At 36.1% G+C, this 20,060-nt stretch overlaps 1 protein-coding gene across 10 annotated transcripts in view; it reads left to right on the top strand.

The window, feature by feature from the left end:
- The window catches only part of STXBP5L (syntaxin binding protein 5L), a 206,639-nt gene that overhangs the window by 75,858 nt on the left and 110,721 nt on the right, over positions 1–20,060 (top strand). For all 10 annotated transcript variants that reach the window (XM_083834588.1, XM_083834584.1, XM_083834587.1 and 7 more), the window contains 2 exons: positions 1,801–1,882; positions 3,891–3,991. In XM_083834588.1, coding sequence (XP_083690714.1) covers positions 1,801–1,882; positions 3,891–3,991 — 183 coding nt within the window. The remainder of the gene's footprint in view (positions 1–1,800; positions 1,883–3,890; positions 3,992–20,060) is intronic.

Genomic DNA, 20,060 nt, shown 5'->3' on the forward strand with positions numbered 1-20,060 from the left:
CACAATTTGCCCTTGGTGAAGCCGTGCTGGCTGTCTCAGATCACCTCATTGTACAGCATGTGCCTTGCCAATGCAGAAGGATCTGTTCCTCGATCTTCCCGGGCACAGAGGTGAGGCTCACTGGTCTGTAGTTCCCCGGGTCCTCCTTTCTACCCTTTTTAAAACCAGGAGTGATGTTTCCCTTTTTCCAGTCACCAGGGACCTCACCTGACTCCCAGGACTTTTCAAATATGATGGAGAGAGGCTTGGCAACTCCATCAGCCGGTTCCCTCAGGACCCTGGGATGCCTCTCATCGGGCCCCGCAGACTTGTACGTGTTTAGTTTCATCAGGTGGTCTTGAACTCACTCTTTGTTTACAGTGGGAGGGACTTTGCTCCCCCAGCCCTCATCTACAGGGTCTACAAGGTCAGGGGCTCGAGAGACATGGGCAGCCTGACTGGCAGTGAAGGCTGAGGCAAAGAACTTGTTGAGTACCTCAGCCTTCTCCACATCTGTTGTTACCAGTTCTCCCTTCTTGCTTATCAGAGGGGGCACATTCTCCTTGGCCTTTCTCTTCTGACCAACGTACCTGTAGAATCCCTTCTTGTTATTCTTTGCATCCCATTACCAAGCTCAGTTCCATCCATGCCTTGGCCTTCCTGATCCCATGCCTGCACATTCAGACAGCATCCCTGTGCTCTTCCCAGGCCACGCGTCCCTGCTTCCACTGCCTGTGCATTTCCTTCTTGCGCCTCAGTTTGACCTTGCTCAGCCATCCTGGTTTTCTGCCCTCCCTGCTCGCTTTCTTACACAAGGGGATGGAGAGTTCTTGTGCTCCAAGGAAAACATCCATAAAGAGTTGCCAGCTCTGTTCAGCTCCTTTGTCCCTAAGAACAGTGTTCCAAGGGATCTTGTCCACTAGGTCTTCAAATATGGAGGTGTTTCACCTGTTCCACACAGCAATGTTGTTAATAATATCATATTTCATATTCCTCTCTCCTTTTGTTTTACTTATTGTTTTTGGTAATTTTCTAGATCATTAGTTTCACATTAAACTCTCTGACTCAGATGAGAAAGGCCATTATCTAAGTTAGGGAGATTGCAATTTAGTGTGCAGGGAGAAAGATCCAAAGAGAACAGGTAGAAATCTACATTTGTGATATATCTGGACAATCGGATGTTTCTACAAAGCATTGCATCAGCGTTAATTCTGAGTGAACCAGGTGGATTGCCACCGGGGTTTCATTCAGGCTAAGAATTGGCCTTGGTAATGTAGTTCAGAGCTAGACCTAGGTACCTCTGTGTGGCACTGCATCGTACTGTGTTGATAAGACAGAGAGCAGTAGTTTCATGTGAGCTTTTATGTAAGCATGAAATGACTCACTCTAAAAAGCCTTTTCTCATATTTAAAAAAGAAAGCCTGCTATAGAACTGTACAGACCTTAGTCCTAAATCATTAATTTTGTAATGTTTTCATAAGTACAAAAATCTGATACATTCATGTGTTATATGAATGAATAATAAGTAAAGAGAAACTTAAGATGTACCCTGTTGAATTTTTTGTGTTAATTCATGCATTTTATTTCACAGGGAAAAAAAGCAGGCAAGTACAAAGCACTCACAGTTGCACATGTTTCAGGCTGATGGTGTTGATACTTTAATTAGAACAGTGGGAAGTCAGCATGAATTCTTTCGTTTTACAGAAAGCAAGAAGAATTGAGGTTAATTAAAGGTTAATTAGAGATTAATTGATCATTATTTTTTTCCCCCTCTTCTGGTGATGACAGAAATGTTATAATCCTTGACTTTAATGGCAACAGATTGGGCAGGCCTGGTGTTGATTGCTACTGCCAACATGAAAGTGGTGCTGCAGTTTTGCAGCTCCAGTTCTTAATCAATGAAGTAAGTATACATTTACTTGGATTCTTCTGCAAACATTTAGTTGAATAAGGCAATTGGTGTATTATAATTGAGTGATACAACTTTTCTCATTGACAACTATTGCCAACAAGTAAGTGGCATACATTCAGAGAACATTAATCGTACAGACTTTTAGAAGACTATTTATGGGACTGCATGCTGGGAAAAGCATAATGTTAATATACATCAATATAAAGTACTGAGCAAAAGCTAGTCAATACTTGAATGTGTGCAGGTAGATGTAAAATCCTTTCAATTACTGAATATGCTGCATGGTTCTGTTTCAAATAGAAGTTAATAAATAAGTTACATGTCTTTGTGGAAAGATATTGGTGGTGATTGGCTAAAAGCTCAATAGTTGCAGATACACTACTACTTGCAGCAAAGAAGAGCAATTGCAAGGATTATCAAAATCAAGTTCAGATGACATACAGAAACAGTGAGAGTTTATAGCTTGCTATGTGCAGAATGTCTCTGGAGAAGGTAATAGGCAAGAAAACTTTATGGAGCATATAAATTTGCTCAGCTGATTTTTTTCAGAAGCTCATAACTCTGCCAAATTATGAGCTAGTATTAGTTCAGTTTTCATACGTTTTCTTCCCTGTTGTACGAAAATGCTTTTGACAGTTTCATATCCTTTTTCTAAGCCTGGAGATACCAGAGCTTCTCAATTAAAGAGTTTCAGGTTTTGGTGGTTTTGTTTGTTTTTAAACCTGGGAAATATTTATTTTTTTCTGAACTCGTTTGGAAAAAATGCCTGAACTGCTGAAACTAAGGGATGTGGACTGAAATAATCAGTCCAAATAAATTATTTAGAGGAAGGTAGAAATAGAGAAACCAGAATCAGCTGGTCATTCATAACTAGTACAAGCCCTAATACACAGGGTTAATTTGATTTCTGTGGTGGAGATTCTGTCTCTGAGGTTGGTCCAAATTCTTTGGGAGATGAGAATTAAAGCATAGATTACATTGTATCAGAGACGTTTTACCTTCATAAATTGCATTTGCATATGTCAACATTGAAAAGAACAGTTGCTGGGAATCAGAGGGAAATTTGAAATGCAAGAAAAGAACTTTATCTCCATCAGACCGTCATAGTTGGTACAAACTTATCTTTAATTGACCTCCTCACCCTTCCCCAGGATAAAGTACTGTCTTCCGTTTCAGCAGTATCTAGTTCCTCTGTGCCATAGGAACATGTAGGGACTGATCCTTGTACCAGACCTAATTTGAGGTGTAAGTTTAGTAAACCACTGCAGCAGCAGTAAAGAGCTTCCTCAACAGTCTGTTTTCACATGGCATCACTGTTCCATGATAAGGAGAAAGATAGAAGGAAGGAAGAAGACTAAGTTTATTTCCAGCTGTCCCAACAGATAGAAGTCAGACATTGGATAACATCCATTTCTTTGGGAACAGAAACAGACTTCAGAATATTTCTAATCTGTGACAAAGAAACCATCCTTTTGTCTACATCTCTTAGTTCTTCCTTGGTCCTCTCCCCCTGCTATCTGTCTTTACTTTTTTATCTGCATCTTTTCACAGTTCCAGCTTTGAGTTTCATGTTGTCTTGATATTACTACTAAACTGTGCTTGGCACTGGCAGTTGTTTGTGTGTCTGCTAAACTCTTTTTCCCGTAGTTATATCCTTCATACTTACAAGTAAGTGCTGGCTGTCCTTTTCTTTAATCTCTATGCTTGTGTGGGAATACATGAGAGTTCTCATGTATAACCTTGGTACAAAGCTTTATTTTGCATTTTAAACTGATGGAGTTTTAATTTAACTTTGGCTGATCTTGTAATAATTGAAGTATTTACAATTACCAAATTTATTCCAATTGAGTGTTGTTTATGGTGGAATATATTTTTCTAGAAGAAAGCAACCATTTCTTATAAACTGTACAGTTTTCTACAGATAGATCATTGACAGTGAGAATGACTTAAGAATCCACGGAAGTGTGACATGTTGTGCCATATTTTGTGTCTGCTCTAGGGTGCTTTGGTCAGTGCAAGTGCAGATGATACACTTCATTTGTGGAATCTCAGACAGAAACGACCAGCTATCCTACATTCTCTGAAATTTAACAGAGAACGGTAAGACTATATAACGCAAAATAAACGTTTTAATTTTTTTTAAAAAGCACTATTTTTGAGATTTCTGATAATACATGTTTGTTAGTTTGTCTTTCTAAAGGAGTATATAATTGTCTTGATTTTTTTTTCCATTGTTTGAATCTTTTTTTCACAAAACAAAAATTTTACTTTTTTTGCAGCCTTCTCAGAACTAAAAAAATAGTAGCTGCTTTTTGTCACAGTGTTTTTCATTGAACCTTCTATTTGCATGAACAGTGGTGTAGTTGTGGTTTTAAAGACTAGACACAGGCACTGTGATCCTTTAGGCTGATCTGTTGCTTGGCACTAGCCAGAGGACTTCAACTGGCTGTATCAGAGAAATAGTTCTTCTCTCTACCTTAAAAGGATTTTATTCTTGTAGAATACTGGAAATTAAGCAGAAATAAATTGTGAATTTATGAAACTATGTAAATGTCAGATGAATCAGAGTCTGCTTTTCTAAATTTTACTTTATCAGTACCAAATTACAAAAACCCTGCTGAAAATAGATTAAATGAGTAGTTGTTATTTTCAAACAAAGTCAGAAGCTGAGCACTTTAATCTGTATTTAGTCATTCAAGTAAAGCCTGCTACAATATCATGGAGGCTAAATGCTAAATTTGAATTAATATTACAAAAAAATTTTGTGTTTCTGTTACAAAATTAAGTCAGCAGTCAGAAGAATAAGGTTCAGTGCATAAATGCAGCGGTTATTTTTTGTGGGTTATTCTGTACTTCATCTTTGGGATTGATTTTTTTTTTTTTAATTTGAATATGTAGCTATAATGCATAGTATGGTTCTGACAGTGACATTGTAGCTCTCTTATTCTATATGTTCAGTGTTTCCTGAGGTGCAGCAGCTTTTTTAGATATGTATTTACTTATGCAGTGGTGCAAGATATCAGTACTTCATCATGGCTGTGAATTAACAGGTTTGGCTGCACCAAATCTAAAAATTGTTATGTAAATAGACTTTTCCTATGTTTAATATTCAAATACATTCAGTGTTTGCACTTAAATGCCATTAAATTGCAGATTTTATAATGAGAAGTATTACATAAAAGAAAATATACATCCAGATTCCCAAGAGTTTATAATGTACAGAAGCATATCGAGTGGTTTGGATCTGGGTGAGGGAGGATAACAGAAATAATATGTACCTTTATTACCTGCTTCTGGACAGTAAGCCATTGTCTTATATACAATGAAATATTTTAGTCTCGGTATTCTCACCAGGTACATAAATAATCCACAATTTGTTTTTGATAAATCTACGTTTTATATTCAAGTCTATCGTTGTCTGGTTCTTCATCCAGCAACCTTCCATCCAAACTAAAGAATCAGTACTTAGAAGAATTCAGTGTCTGTTCACCTGTTTACCTGTCATTACTCTTCAGAGAGACTAGCGTAGTATATTGGTTAGAACTTTATCAGAATTTCTTGATAAAATAAGCACACACATTTGGGCTGTGCTAAGACTAAAACCTTTGTCATTACATTTACCTAAACTTTATTTTGTTTCTGACAACCTAAAACGCTGGACAAAATATTTGGACGCAAGTTATTTGGAATACTGGAAAGCTTCATATAAAACTAAATTTTGTGGAATGGCATTTTTGAACTGAGGTTAAAAAGGATCTGGGGATATAGTTATTTGTAACAAATGCATAGCTTGCTATATTTCCTTTTATTAAAGTCCAGTCAGTTGTGAGTGGGGGGAAAAAAAAAGATAAGTTCTTTTATGCATATTTTAAGTAACTGGTACAATCGCTGCCATTTAAATCATTTTTTATTAGTACATCGAAGCTATGAGGCAAGTATCCTGTTATACTGATATGTAACAGTGTCAAATAAGTAAGTCCAATTTTAAATCTAAAAAGAGTTCTCAATTTCTTTCAATGAAGAAATTACTTTGTAGGCTGTTCTTTTCTTCTGAGGGTTCTGTTACACTTCCATAAGTTTTTAGTTTTCTGTGTTCAAGCACTTGACTCCAGGATGAAACTTCTTCAGTTTTATTATATTTTCTTTTAACATATATATCAATTAATTTTAATTAATAATAATTAATTGATTTTAATCTAACTTGATTTTTCAATTTTCTAAGCTTGATTACACATTTGGTATGTAAAATTCAACATAAGCCTCTGAGCAAGCATCAAAAAAAGTTATGCTAAAATGCTTATTAACCCTCTCATTGGAACATTTCTCTGTGTGTATGCCTTATGGAGTTAAGTCTAAAAGAGAGCTTCCATGTTGTGTTTTTTTGTTGTTGTTGTTTTTGTTCTTTTTCTTCCTGAATATATTTTTTGGGTTAGAGCACAGAAGATATGAATTGTGTGATGCTCGGAGAAATATCAAATTATGGTTGTGTTAGTTATAAGAAATTTGCAGCAAAATGGATGTAAGGGAAATTTGGGAGGCTGACGAAGCAGGAAGATTAAAATTGATTTTCTTCAGGAAACTCAAAGGTCTGTCTTCAAAAATTAATGTTTTCTTAACTGTTGGAACATTAATTTTTTTTTTCATCATCTTCTCTTGCAGGGAAGGCTAAAGGGGGGCAAGATTCATACAAAAGAGAGGAAAAATTATTTTGTCTTGTTTAAAGTTTGTAACCTAATGAATGAGCTGATTTTTATGTTTTTTGTTTTTTAAGAGGGAAGAAATGTTAGTTGGCAAAGAACAGGTTTTAAAATACTGATGCATATTTTCAGAAAACAGTAAGATATCAAAAAAGGCCATACAGAGAAGTTTTAGACAGTCAAAAGGTAGTTCTTGCTGGAACTAGTCACTTATAATTTCCCAGCTTTGTCTATCTTACCGTGGCTCCAACATACTTGTCCAGATGTTTAAATGCATTGGGCCTTGTGATTTCTCACCAGATTCATGTGGCCCTGGAGAGCTTACAGATATGACAGAGTCTGAATAAAGGCTGTCTATACTTTATAAAAGTTTCTGTCAGATCTTGTTCTCCAGTTGTTGGCTTCTATGACAAAAGGAAAAAAAAAAATCCACAGTTATTCCCCTTAATATTCATATAGAGAGAGGTCTTGTAAAAGAGTGTTATTTATCTGTGCATGAAATAGTGGAACATAGACATGAGGGGAGGGGATGGCAAAGGAAAGTACTGATATTTGTGTATAGCATAACTCCAAATTATTTCTAAAATCCCAGAAATATAAGAAAATCAGGCTTCTGTATGTATGCATAACTAGTGGACTTTGTCAGGGGCTAGGAAAACAATGGTATTTAACCCAAAGAAAGAGAATACTTTTTTTTTCTTAGTTATCTTTCTTACTATACCAACAAAATAAAGAATAGTTAAATCTGAAATGAGCAAAAACTGTGATGGAGAAAACTGATATATATGTCTTGCTTTGGAATGTAACTTTCTTGGGCCAAGGAACTGACTTTTTCACCCCCTTACTTGCACAAGCATGTAACAAATTCCTGATGATACAGCATGTAATAATTTGAGGATAATGGATATTAAACTGCATCCTTGAAATAGTCCAGGAACTATTAGCTTTAGAGAGATTAGTCATTCAAGTCATAGAATTTAGCATCTATATGAAAACGGTAATGACTAATAAAGTGAGAAAATCTTGCACTGTGCATTATTGATGCATAAAGGTAATGCACTTATTTATATACTATCGTTTAACTTTAAAGAAAAAACATCAGAAGTATGATGTCTCTTCAAATTTTTAACATAAAATAACACTAAATATCAAGCAAAAAAAAAATAGTAATTTTAGATTTAGACAGCTTTTGCAGGACCAAACACAGTTTTTCAGATGTAGTTTACCTGTAAGAATGAAACATATTGCTGCTTCAAGTTTTATAATTTGCATGTTTCTCCACTGAGGAATTATAAAAAAGGTAATTTTATTTGTATAGTGTTTTTGTCTCCTGATACGCTGTTTGTTTCAGATTTTTCTTTCTGAACAATTGACAGACTTCATGAATTGGTGCAGTATAATGCACTTTTACTTAAAATACTAGTATCTGCTTATGATCAGGAAGATTATCTCAGTATTATCTCAGAATCTTGATTAATTTGGCTTAAATTAATTAGGTTTCATGTAGAATCATTTTATTCTGAGTTTTTAAAATATTTGATGCATGAACTGTACAGCTGTTTAGATTCTGCTAGATGGATGAATGCTACTTAAATCTTTGGCCATTAGTCATTGTAACTTCTTTTATTGCACCAGTCTTCATATTGCTGAATTTTTTAATTTGTAATTTGTTTCTGTTTACTGACATTTAAGATCGAAGGACAATGGACAAAAATCTGCTCTTGGTAGTGTTTATGTATACGTGCAACTACTTGAGTCAAATTTCCCCAAGTATATAATATATATTCCCTCTCTCCCTTCTCTGAAAGTCAAAAACGTTTGTTCTTTTTTCAGGTGTTGGTAACATAGATGTAAAGAGAAAAGACTTATGAAATACAAATACAAATCCTGTTTGCAAATAGATTTGCAACCAACTGGTTGTCTTTTGTTTACCATGTATCATTCAGTATTGAAACACTTAATAGTGTATGAATAATACTTCAGTAATAAAATGTCATTTTGTAGCTATTAAGTCACAGTTTGTAAACTCTCCCCAATTTTTTTTTCCTCTCTTCTGAACTGTTGGTAAACTGTTTTGCCAATTGTGAGGGATTTATTATGTGGTATGTTCTTTGTGACAAGCAACCTCCAAGAATATTGTAGGACTTCTCAAATAATTCAGGGATACGTTGATGCAAAATTAACACTATTTACTTGTCTCTGATAATTCACTGCTCCTTTACTAAATGTCTTTTTGGATCAAGTGTGAAAGGAACACTGAAAAATGAGGTGTGATAATAAACTGATATTTTTGTTCTGCCGTGTAATCTCCCGGACTTTATAGCATTTGGTATGTTTTTGTCTTGTATCAACATACAACATTGTCATATTAAATTCCTCTTGCTATAGTTGGAATGTAATACAAAACATTAAGAACCTTCAAGTAAATATAAATATAAGCAATATGTTTCAGTAGTCAGCCCCATACCAAGAAGTGTAATGATACAGCTGTTACTCAAAGAAATGCTTGACTATGGCATATGGTTGATAATACATGATTTGCTGTACTGTGTACAAATAGGAAGCACAAGTAAAGCTTCTTAACCTCTGGAAACGCTCCATAAGACTCTTTTCAAAACTCTTGAAGGATAACATTATGTTGATATTCCTTAGATTAGTCCCTCCTTTTTCTTTTGATATCATAGGAGATGCCAGATTTGTCTTCAGTGGACATTTTAGGCAAAACAAATAACTGCTACTGGAAATAGATAACTGTCTAGCTGCTGCAAAGAACATTAGGATTAAGCTAAACTACCAAAACCTATAATACACTTTTTTTAAAAAATATAGATCAGAGCAGACTTCGGCAGGTATGGTTTTGAATATACAGCAGTTTATACGCATAGATTAGTGCAACTGGGATGGCAGTAGTCATAGTCTAAAAAATAAAAATTGTGAAATCCAGGTCATATAGGCTTGTATACATTAGTTTCCCTTATAAGCACAGTTTATCTCCTGTTATTCTGAAGCTGAGCTAGTTGAGTTTTATTGTGATTGACGTGGGGGATAGCCTTCCTGTTTTTCCTATTTTAGCCAGCAGTGACTGGCATGTTACAAGTGAGCTGACAGCAGTGTGTCAGTTTATGCACTGACACATTATACTTATACATAAACACAGTGTAGAAGTTTTGTTGGGTTTTTAAAATCCATCTTCCTGCACTGCGCACTGATGCCATAACAATACCTTAAGTACACCTCTGTAGGGGAATCAGCAGGTGACAAAGGCTACATAACTGGCTTTGAGGCTGTGACCTGTAACGCTTTTTTCAGTATTAAGGGTATGCTGGCGCAGAGGAAGAGAAGCCTCTTAAGTGGGTGATTGAGAGCAATTCTCCATCAGCTTTTACTTGTTAATTAGAAGTTGATAATATCTGATATTTTGCAGTATTTGAACAAGGTGATAAAGGGTATTACTGTAATGCTTGGAAGCAAAGATAAAAGATAGAGATCATTTTGGATCAGGTGACTTTTCTTATGTGTGTTGGTCCATATTCTTACCTGAGAACACCTAGATTCTTGCTGTATCTTTGCAGGATTTTGTGTCCTGTGTCATTTGCCTCATCAAAAGGACAAGGAAGAGGTTATTGAATTAATACTGGTGATGGGCTGCGCAGTCTCTGTACTACCTGAATCTGTTTACTTTTGCATTAGGGACTTGCAGGTTACTAACCTTAGATTGTGTTTCATTGGCTGTTCAAGGAACTGAATTCCTTTTGTAGCTTGCCAGCTCACAGAAGAGCGCCCCGGTTAATGTTCCGTAACTGCAAACTCTGTATCTTCTACATGCTTTCAAATTAGTCAGAGGTCTGTCATCAAGCATGAAAACAGTTAGGTTTAGTGCAGTTACACAGACATGCTATACCACAAAACAAATCCTAATTGCATGATATGATGCAGCATTTAGGTGTGTAAAAGAACCACAGAATTCAAATATAAAGCAATATTTCACCATACAACCATGTCTACCTTTTTATACTGAGAGACAGTTTGTGGAAAGGATTTAAACTTACTCAGAATGATAGGAAAAAAATGAGGAAAGCAAAAGAAGCCATGCTGCTGATTGGCATTCACTTCCATATATTGAAGTTCTTAAAAAATCCCTTAGGCAGGTGTTTGTTGTTGTTGTTTGGTTGTTGTTTTTTGTGTGTCTGTGTGTGTCTTTTGAAATCTGTATTGCCAAGTGTGAAAATAACAGAGAGCTCAAACATTTAAGATGCATATTAAATGTTTGTGGCATGATCCAGCATCAGCATTCATCACTTTTTAAAGAATGATGCTCAGGGCTTTCAGTAAACAATTAACGTTTGCATGTGCTGCTTTGCATGCAATCCTTCAGGAGTGGAAGCAACGCAGGACTTATGAAATTGAAATGATCTTTTTTTCAACACTTCCATATCCTGTGTTCCAACTGTAAGGTAGAAAATCATATTCTTTGAAGTTTAAGGCCTTTCCCTTTTCATTTTAAATTGCATTCCATTTCTTCAGGTCAACTTGTGCAGATTGTCCTTATTCTGTAATATTGTGTCCCTGAGACTTCATTAGTATTAGTACCAAGATCAGTTATGAAATTACAAGGTCAGCTGTAAAACTAATTCCCTAGAATCTCTCAAATAGCCAGTAAAATATCTCCTTTTCAACATAATCAAGTGGAAAATAGACATTAAAAATAGAATTTAATAGTAGTGCTTTTTATTTATTTTTAAATAATTGTTTTCTTTAAAATAATATGTACTAGGTCTTTTACCATTTCCTTGTCTAATTTTTTTTCTTCTAAGGAATGAATATTCTGGAATAGCCTACCTTTCGTAAACCTACCTACCCTATTTTACCATAACTTTTAAAAATTTGTCGTTTAGAAACTCAAAACCTTAATTAGTGTTTTCCGTTAAGTATATTTGAGTGATCTCAATAACAACAACATGGTCACAGCAACAGAGAGGACAACATAGCTTAACTTTATTTCTATTGGTTTTAATTTTTTATGCTTGCCTTCCTATATGGGATCTGTAGTGCCATCTGTGTTGGTGTTACTGCAGAGGAAGTACTGCGAGAACTTAAACTGACTAGTTTAAAAGTATTTTTGTTTCTTTATGCTTAAATATGCTCAAATTGCACCAGGATAGACTTTAATCTAAAATGACATCACCTTTTATTGATCTACTGACTGTTTACTACAGAAATCTGTTAACTGACATCTTCCAGAATAGCTAGACCCTACAATTACTAGCAATATTTGCTTTCTAATCTGTACATGAAAAAACAAATTCTTCTAATTACAGAACTTCTCATCACATTTTTCATTCTAGAATATTACAAAGATCTGTGTTTATATCCACATTCAACCTTGAATTTAAGAATCTCTGTCCTGTTTTTAATCATGGCTTTAATGGTGTTAATATTTTGAGTTTCCTTTCAGTTAAAAATGTCCTTAGTTCATTATACCACAGTGGCTGCTTTTTTATACCTGTTTGCTAAACAACTTCTCTGAAGGCAAATAGAGCTGTCTAAGATATTTAAGATATCTTTTAACACAGCTCAATATGTAATGGTTCTATTTTCACATGACTATAAAACATGTAATTATAACATTAGCACACTGTATCGTAATGTGCTTTGTGATAAATACTCAGAAAAGCCTCAAAACAGAAAATACAGCTATGATGTTACATTATTTATGTATATCACTTCATTTTTAAAAGCATCCATTCAGGACTTAAGGAAAATCATCACAAAATATGATGAATAATTTGACAAATATTTTTCTATTTCGTGGTTATTAATCATTTACAAATTAATTCACATATTGATCACATTGGTGCATTAAAAGCAGGTTAACAGATAATAGCTGACATATATGAATTATTCCTAGAGATAACAGCTGTTTCTAATAGCAAAAGGACAAAGAAATGGAAAGATGTTATACAACCGAACACTTCTACTTTCCACTGATTGCTAAAACCATACAACATTGTTTGCACTTCCCCCCAGTCTATCCCTGGGCTATGCATTTGACACTTATTACTTTAAATAAAGCTTTTTACCTAAAATATTTTGTCAGATAGATAAATGAGTCTCAAGACTGGATCTGAAACTTTACTGTGCTGTGGGAAACATGTTAAGTGAAGGTTTCTAAACAAGAAGTTTCTCAGCTCTGAAACACCAAAATTATTCTTTCAGGCTGTTAGTAGGCTAAATACTGTGGCTATAAATAGAGCGTAGTTAAAATGTTTGACGAATGAAATTTACTTATATGAGTTAATCAAATAACTTTGTAAGTTTGGTGTGTGTATATGCACATATTTGCGTGGGTGTGCATGTCTGCACATGTGCATACCCACACATGAAATCATCGAGACCCATAGAACCGATGGAGGAAACTGAATAGCTCACGCAATTACCTGATGACATGGCAACAGTACAGGGAGTAGAGGGTCCACCATCCTGACAGACCCTCTCTTCTATTTTATTTCTTCTCTTGGGTCACTGTGGATGTATTTCCTCCTATTAGTTCTAAGAGAAAACAGATATTTATTTTAAATTCTGTTCTTTAAAACATCTTTGTTAAATGTTTAATTTTTTTATGTCACCTGACCACCCCCGATTGTCTGCCTGAGTAACTTGTATGTTGGTTTCTTTCTTCAGGAAAAAATATGTTCTCTCTTAGCAGTAGATGTAATGTTGCTATATGCTGTAAGTCTTTAAGTCATCCACTAAGCAGTGTGCTTGTTATTCCTAATGCCTTGCAAAACCAGATTTGGATAGCAAAAATTAAAATGCATTTGCATGGCGATACATTTAACAACTGTGTTTTGAGGACTTAGTTATAACAAATCAAAAGTCTACTATTGTAATATAAAAATACACTATAACATAATTTCCATATGTGGATCATCTATTTAATATCATACATATTCATGTTAGACGAGACCAAAAAAAGGCAGCTTTAAAAATTTAAACAAATTCAGACAGAATATAGATCAGGGTGGAATAGTTTTCATTTCGTAGGAATTTTCAGCTTGTTACTGTTATTGTACAGTTACAAGAATTCTGTGTTTGTATGTTTATAAGTTTTGAAATTCATAGTCCTGTTCAAACCTATCCTTTTTGTTAGATTAGATTTCCAGTCATATATTAAAGCAGTGAAGAACATGCAGCCACTCTGTTGCAGCAAGTCATTCGCTTCTTGGAAACCACACCTACCTTTTCCTGCTCAGGCACATGGCAGCTTTAAGCAGAATCCAATGCAATGATTTAGGATACTTTTCCTTCTGTCACAGTAAACTCTGGGCATTATTCCAGTAAATCAGAAATAGAGCTAGTAATGTCAGTGTTCAGATTATCTCATTAAACAGTACATGAGCAGGAAGAGAAGAGAGACTACAGATTGCAGAAGAACAAGGACCGCTAATCACAGAGTCCCTGTCTACTGAAGCATAACAAATGAGAACAGCTGGTCTCCAATAGGCCTACATGACTTTAATTGATGGAAGCTGTTAAGGAAAAAAATGGTGTATACGCAGTAAAAGTATACGCACATACATGCACACACACAAATGGAAATGTAATTTTTTTTTACATTGAAGTCAATTTCAGTATTTTAGTATCGTCCTGATACCAGAAAGTCAATCAAAGTAGCTTGATAGATATTGCTATAAAATAGGTTTTAAGCTCATTATAGTAAGAATGGTTGATATAAAAACAGATTTCTGCATATAAAAAACAAATTTCAACCTTTCCTCTTTGAGCTGAGTCTCAAATTAATTTTGAGACTATGGAATTGGGAAGAAAAAACTGCACTTTTAGTTTATAGTTTGTGTTGAGTAAAAGGATGGGAGAAACTCAACCCCATTTTTTTGTTTTGTTTTAATGCAACTGCTACAAAATTAATGAAAGAAATAAATCAGAAACTTTCTCTTTTGGGAACAGTATCCCCCCTCTTTCATCTTTTGTTTTTAGGCTTTCTTTTATTGCTAAGAAGAAACACGGTGGCTATTACCATGGTCTGTATTGTCCATCGTTGTCACAATACTTGGTATTACAACTCAATTTTTATTTAACCTTCAAAGAAATTAATGGTGAACAACTGAAGTACTATAAATAAGAAATCGTGATTTCACAAGACAATAGACAAGGGAGAAATCGTGTATGCTGTCTTTCCCCTAAAGAAGAAAGCAGCAATCTAGTCTGTTTTCCAAGTCTGTTTTATTAATTTTTTCACTTCTCTGTTTTTGTGGAAGTTTTCTCATTTTTATTGTCTCAGGACCATGAGCTGGCATCAGAAATAAATTGTATGACAATGAAAATACATTTCTTCCATCATCTTTTCCTTGCTAAGGAAGCAAGTTCCGATGCTGAAACTGCGTATAATTTCCTTGTCTTTTTCCTTGGACTTGGATCAGTTTTTTTCAGTGGTCCAAGTCCATTGGTTACACCCATTCAATCCATTACATTGCTGTTCTGTGATACTACAGATCTAGCTGTGATGAGTACGTCACTGTCGTTGTCAATGATCCCGTGCCCATACACAAGACATCATAATGAATTTACAAGCAAAAACATAAAGGGATTTGACAGAAAAGGGTGTCTTTGCTGTGTATTTGTCTAAGGAAGGAAAACAATTTTCTGTCATCCTGATGATGAAGTGAATTATTAGTAGCACAGGCTACAAAAGTTGTCATCCTCTTGCACACTGGGATTTCAAGAATGAGTTTTAAATTACTCTGAAGTTCCAGGAATGCCAGTAAAAATGATGCAGTGCTGCTATGGCAGAAGCTGTTGAGTTACCAAGAATGTGAATTTAGATGCCTGTATCTTATATGAAGTTATAGGGCAGCTTTCTTTGTATGTGTTATGGCACATTGAACAGGACAGTATGATTTTTATTTTTTTTTTCAGGAGGTTGTAAGAAGGTAGGTTATAGGAATTAAAACTGATGTTTAAAAAAGGACCTGTTGCATGCTATATGCTTTGAGCCTTCCTGTAAAGGGATCATGATAACCTTGTAAGGTTTTATCTGCATACATAAATGCATTTGTTATTCAGGGGAGATCTCCAAGTTTGTGGATCTAATCTAATAAGATATAATTCATCTAACATTTTTGAACATGCATTTTCTGATTTGCCTAGATTCTTCAAAGTTCGAGTTAACTGCTTGTAAGTAATGTTAATCCATTATAAATTCTCATATAGTTGATACACTAAAGCTTTTTGTAGTTAAAATAAGCATTTGTGTCCTAAAACAAATATTTATGGAATGCTGTAAAATAATCGTTACAGTTGTGATTGAAAACTCATTTGAAAGAGTAGCCTCGCAATTCAAGAATGGGACTAACCTTAGGCTTATAGTTATTTCATCTGTCTAGAAGTTTTGAATAGGTATATACTGCTTTTGAAGTAACAGCCTACTTTCATTTTGTATTTTCTTAAAGGGAAAGATGGAAAAAGAGGAACCAAATATGGTATTGATAGTGTTCTGCTTTGCTCTTTATATTTTAGTTTTTAACTTTTTAAAGGGTTAATAATCAGGCACAGTTTCTATAATAAGGATGCTTCAGAATGCACCAGTAGCATCAAAGAAAAAGGAAACCAAAATAAAGACAAAAACAGAATGTCTTGAAAAATAAATACTTTTTCAACTTCATTTCTTAAAATTTTACTGTTCTTTTCCTTTTCTTTCCTCTCTTTTCTTTCTTTCTTTCCTCTTTTCTTTCTTTCTTTCCTCTCTTTTCTTTCTTTCTTTCCTCTCTTTTCTTTCTTTCTTTCCTCTCTTTTCTTTCTTTCTTTCCTCTCTTTTCTTTCTTTCTTTCCTCTCTTTTCTTTCTTTCTTTCCTCTCTTTTCTTTCTTTCTTTCCTCTCTTTTCTTTCTTTCTTTCCTCTCTTTTCTTTCTTTCTTTCCTCTCTTTTCTTTCTTTCTTTCCTCTCTTTTCTGCTGACTCTTGTATTCCTTTTAGTTATTCTTTTAGATTGTTTAAATATAAAATTTCAGGTAAAGATATAAGGAAAAATCCATGTATCTTAAACACTTTGAAAGTAGCAATGGACCACTAGCCAGTTGATATGTCTAAGTAATTTGCAAAACAATAGCTGCATATGCTTTTTTTCTCTATCAAAACAAATATCTATAGCATTTATCTGTACTATTTAAGCCTGCTTTCCTAAAATGAAATTATAAATAGACTGTCACAATGTTTTTGCAACATTTTTTCCAAGTATAATTTATAGAAACAATGTGCGTGTGTATGCTCTAATTATATAAAGTGCATTCACAAATAGAATACTTTTTCTCAGGATATATTTGTATTGAAATATTTTAGAGATGAAATTATGATTTGTTGTACCTTAGCATTCAGTACAGAATCTTTCATCATTGAAATAGGTATCTTTTAGCAAGTTTTTCTAGTTCAAACAATAAATATTTGGGGTAAAAAAATCAAAAAGCAAACAAACAAAAAACTATGGACAGTGTTAAGTAGAAGAGAGAAGCCCCAAAAATTTATTTCTTACATTACAGTCCACAGATTAACTTATCGCTGTTGTGCAAATAAAGACCACAATGAATGCTCGTAGCTAAAGCAATGTAAAATAGATGCACGTTAAACTGATCTGCAAACTGAACAGATAAACTGAATTATCATAGATCCTGAACTTGAAAGGCAAGGAGATACAGCACTAGAAAGAAGCTGTTACCACTGCTTTGATTCCATATTTCATGTCCCCTTTTTTTTTGTGAAACTTTCCATTTTACTGTCCCATTCTTCAAAACATTGCTCTCTACAGATTACTTTAAAAAGCAGTAAGCATAAGTAATGTCTTCAAGTGGCTCTACTGTTTGGAAGGATTAATAGTTCAGTCAAGAAATAGTCACACTAGCTAAATGATATTCATAGTGTTAATTATAAAGTTTGTGACTTTCATTGATAAGCTACAATTTATTGCTGCAGATGATTAATTAAGGAGATATAAGTAGTAAGCAAATTCAGAAGTCACATTCAGCTCATGATTAATTTGATGGTAAAATAGAACTAACTTCTAATTATTACGCTCATCATAAAATAGTCTTCACCCACCCAGGCCTGTCATAATCTTTAATAGTTGTGGAAAAACTGTAGTCTTAAAAGAGCAAGCTGATGAGGTCTACCTTTCTTTAGAGTTCAGGGAGAACAGTAGATATCTCCAGGGTCAAAATAGCTTTTAATTAGATCCTTCAGATGATCTGCTGGAGACAGCAACTTTTCTTCAGTGTCTATAGCTTTAGCCTGGGCTTCTATTTAGGCATTTCAGGTTGGTTACAAATTAGATTGCTTCAGTACTTGTCTGTCTAAATGTTCTTGTGTGCATGTCATGACTTAAAGCAATAATCTCAGCTATACATCCCTGTGTGAACTGATGGAAAAGCAACATTATACTTCCTGAGAATACTGGCTAGCCAGAAGCTCCCTAAAAACACCAGTCTGCTTTCAACTACTGGAGAAGGAGGGGAACTAAATGAGCGTGGTCGTCTTTGTATGTCAGTGAGGACATTTGTCTTGGGTTTACGTGGCAATGGCTTGGTAGCAGGGGGACTGCAGGGGTGACCTCTATGAGCAGAGCCCAGAAGCTGCCCCATGTTAGATAAGGGCCAGTTCCAGCCAGCTCCAAAAGGGACCTGCCTCTGGCCAGAGCCAAGACAGTGAGCAATGTTGGCTGGGCCTCTGTGAGAGCAGATTTAAGAAAGGGAAAAAGAAAAAACAAAACCAAGCAAAGAACTGCTGCACAACAGCATCCGGGAGAAAGGAGAGCCAGCCCTGCAGACACCAAGCTCAGTGAAGGAGGCTGTGGTCTATTGGGGTGTCCCTGCAGAAGCAGGCCCTGGGCTGGACCTGTAGCCTGTGGAGAGGAGCCCACGCAGGAGCAGAGGATCTGGACGGAGCTGCCGCCCGTGGGGGACCCGTGCTGGAGCAGTTTGCTCCTGGGGGATGGACCTCGTGGTACGGAGCCATGTGAGAGCAGTTCTTGAAGAGCTGCTGCCTGTGGGAAGCCCCCGCAGGCTCAGTTCCTGAAGGATGGCATCCCGTGGGAAGGACCCTGTGTGGAGCAGGGGAAGAGGAAGACTGTGAAGGAGCAGCAGAGACAAAGCGTTAGGCACTGACCACAGACTTTATTCCCTGTTCCCCTGCACCACCTGGGGGGAGGAGGTAGAAGAGGGTGGATGGGGGGTGAAGGTATTTTTAGTTTGCTATTAGTTTCTCACTGTGCTAATCTGCTAGAAATAGGTAATAAATTATATAAATCTCCTGACACTGAGTCTGTTTTAGCCCATGGCAATAATTAGTGAGTGATCTCCCTGTCCTAATCTCAACCATTTAGCCTTTTCCTTTGAAATTTCTCCCCCTTTTCCTTTGAGGAGAGGGAGTGAGAGAATTGTTGTGTTGGAGTTCAGCTGAGAAGCAGAGTAAAACCACGACAACATTTTTTATACTTTTGTTCAAAAGAACCAAGAGTTTGAGGGAGGAGAAAAAAAAGAGGTGAATGGACATAATTTGTGCTCCCTGGTGTAGGGAGAAGGGGATTGCATCGAAGTCATAAGGCATTCTCAGTAGCTGTAGATTCCCTTTTGGGGTGAAGAAATTCTGTACAAGTCAAAAAGGAAGGGAAGGGCTATTCTAGTGTTTGTTGTTGTTGTTTTCTGTTGCGAATGGTCATTGAGAATCACAGAATGGTTTGGGTTGAAAGGGACCTTAAAGATCATCCAGTTGCAATCCCCCTGCCTTGGACATGGACACCTTCCACTAGATCAGGTTGCCCAAAGTCTCATTCAGCCTGGCCTTAAACGATTCCAGGGATGGGGCATCCACAGCTTCTCTGGGCCACCTGTTCCTCACCATCCACATAGGAAGGAATTTGTTCCTAATATCTAATCTAAATCTTCCCTCTTTTAGCTTAAAGCCATTACCCCTTGTCCTATCACTACAATCCCTGAAAAAGAGTCCCTCCCCAGTTTTTCTGTAGGCCCCCTTTAGGTGCTGGAAGGCCGTTATAAGGTCTCCCCAAAGCCTTCTCTTCTCCAGGCTGAACATCCCCGGCTCACTCAGCCTGTCTTCACAGGAGATGTGCTCCATTCCTCTGATCATCTTTGTGGCCCTCCTCTGGACTTGTTCTAATGTGTCTATGTCCTTCTTGTGCTGGTGGCCGCAGAGCTGAATGCAGCACTCCAGGTGGTGTCTCAGAAGAGTGGAGTAGAGGGAGAATCACCTCCCTCACCCTGCTGGCCACGCTGCTTTTGATGCAGCCCAGGATACAGTTGGCTTTCTGGGCTGCACATGCACATTGCTGGTTCATGTTGAGCTTCTCATCCACCAACACCCCCAGGTCCTTTTCCTCCGGGCTGCTCTCAATTCATTCTCCACCCAGCCTATATTTGTGCTTGGGATTGCCTCAGTCCAGATGCAGCACCT

Source organism: Anser anser, assembly GCF_964211835.1.
Source record: "Anser anser genome assembly, chromosome: 1".
Taxonomy (NCBI): Eukaryota; Metazoa; Chordata; class Aves; order Anseriformes; family Anatidae; genus Anser; species Anser anser.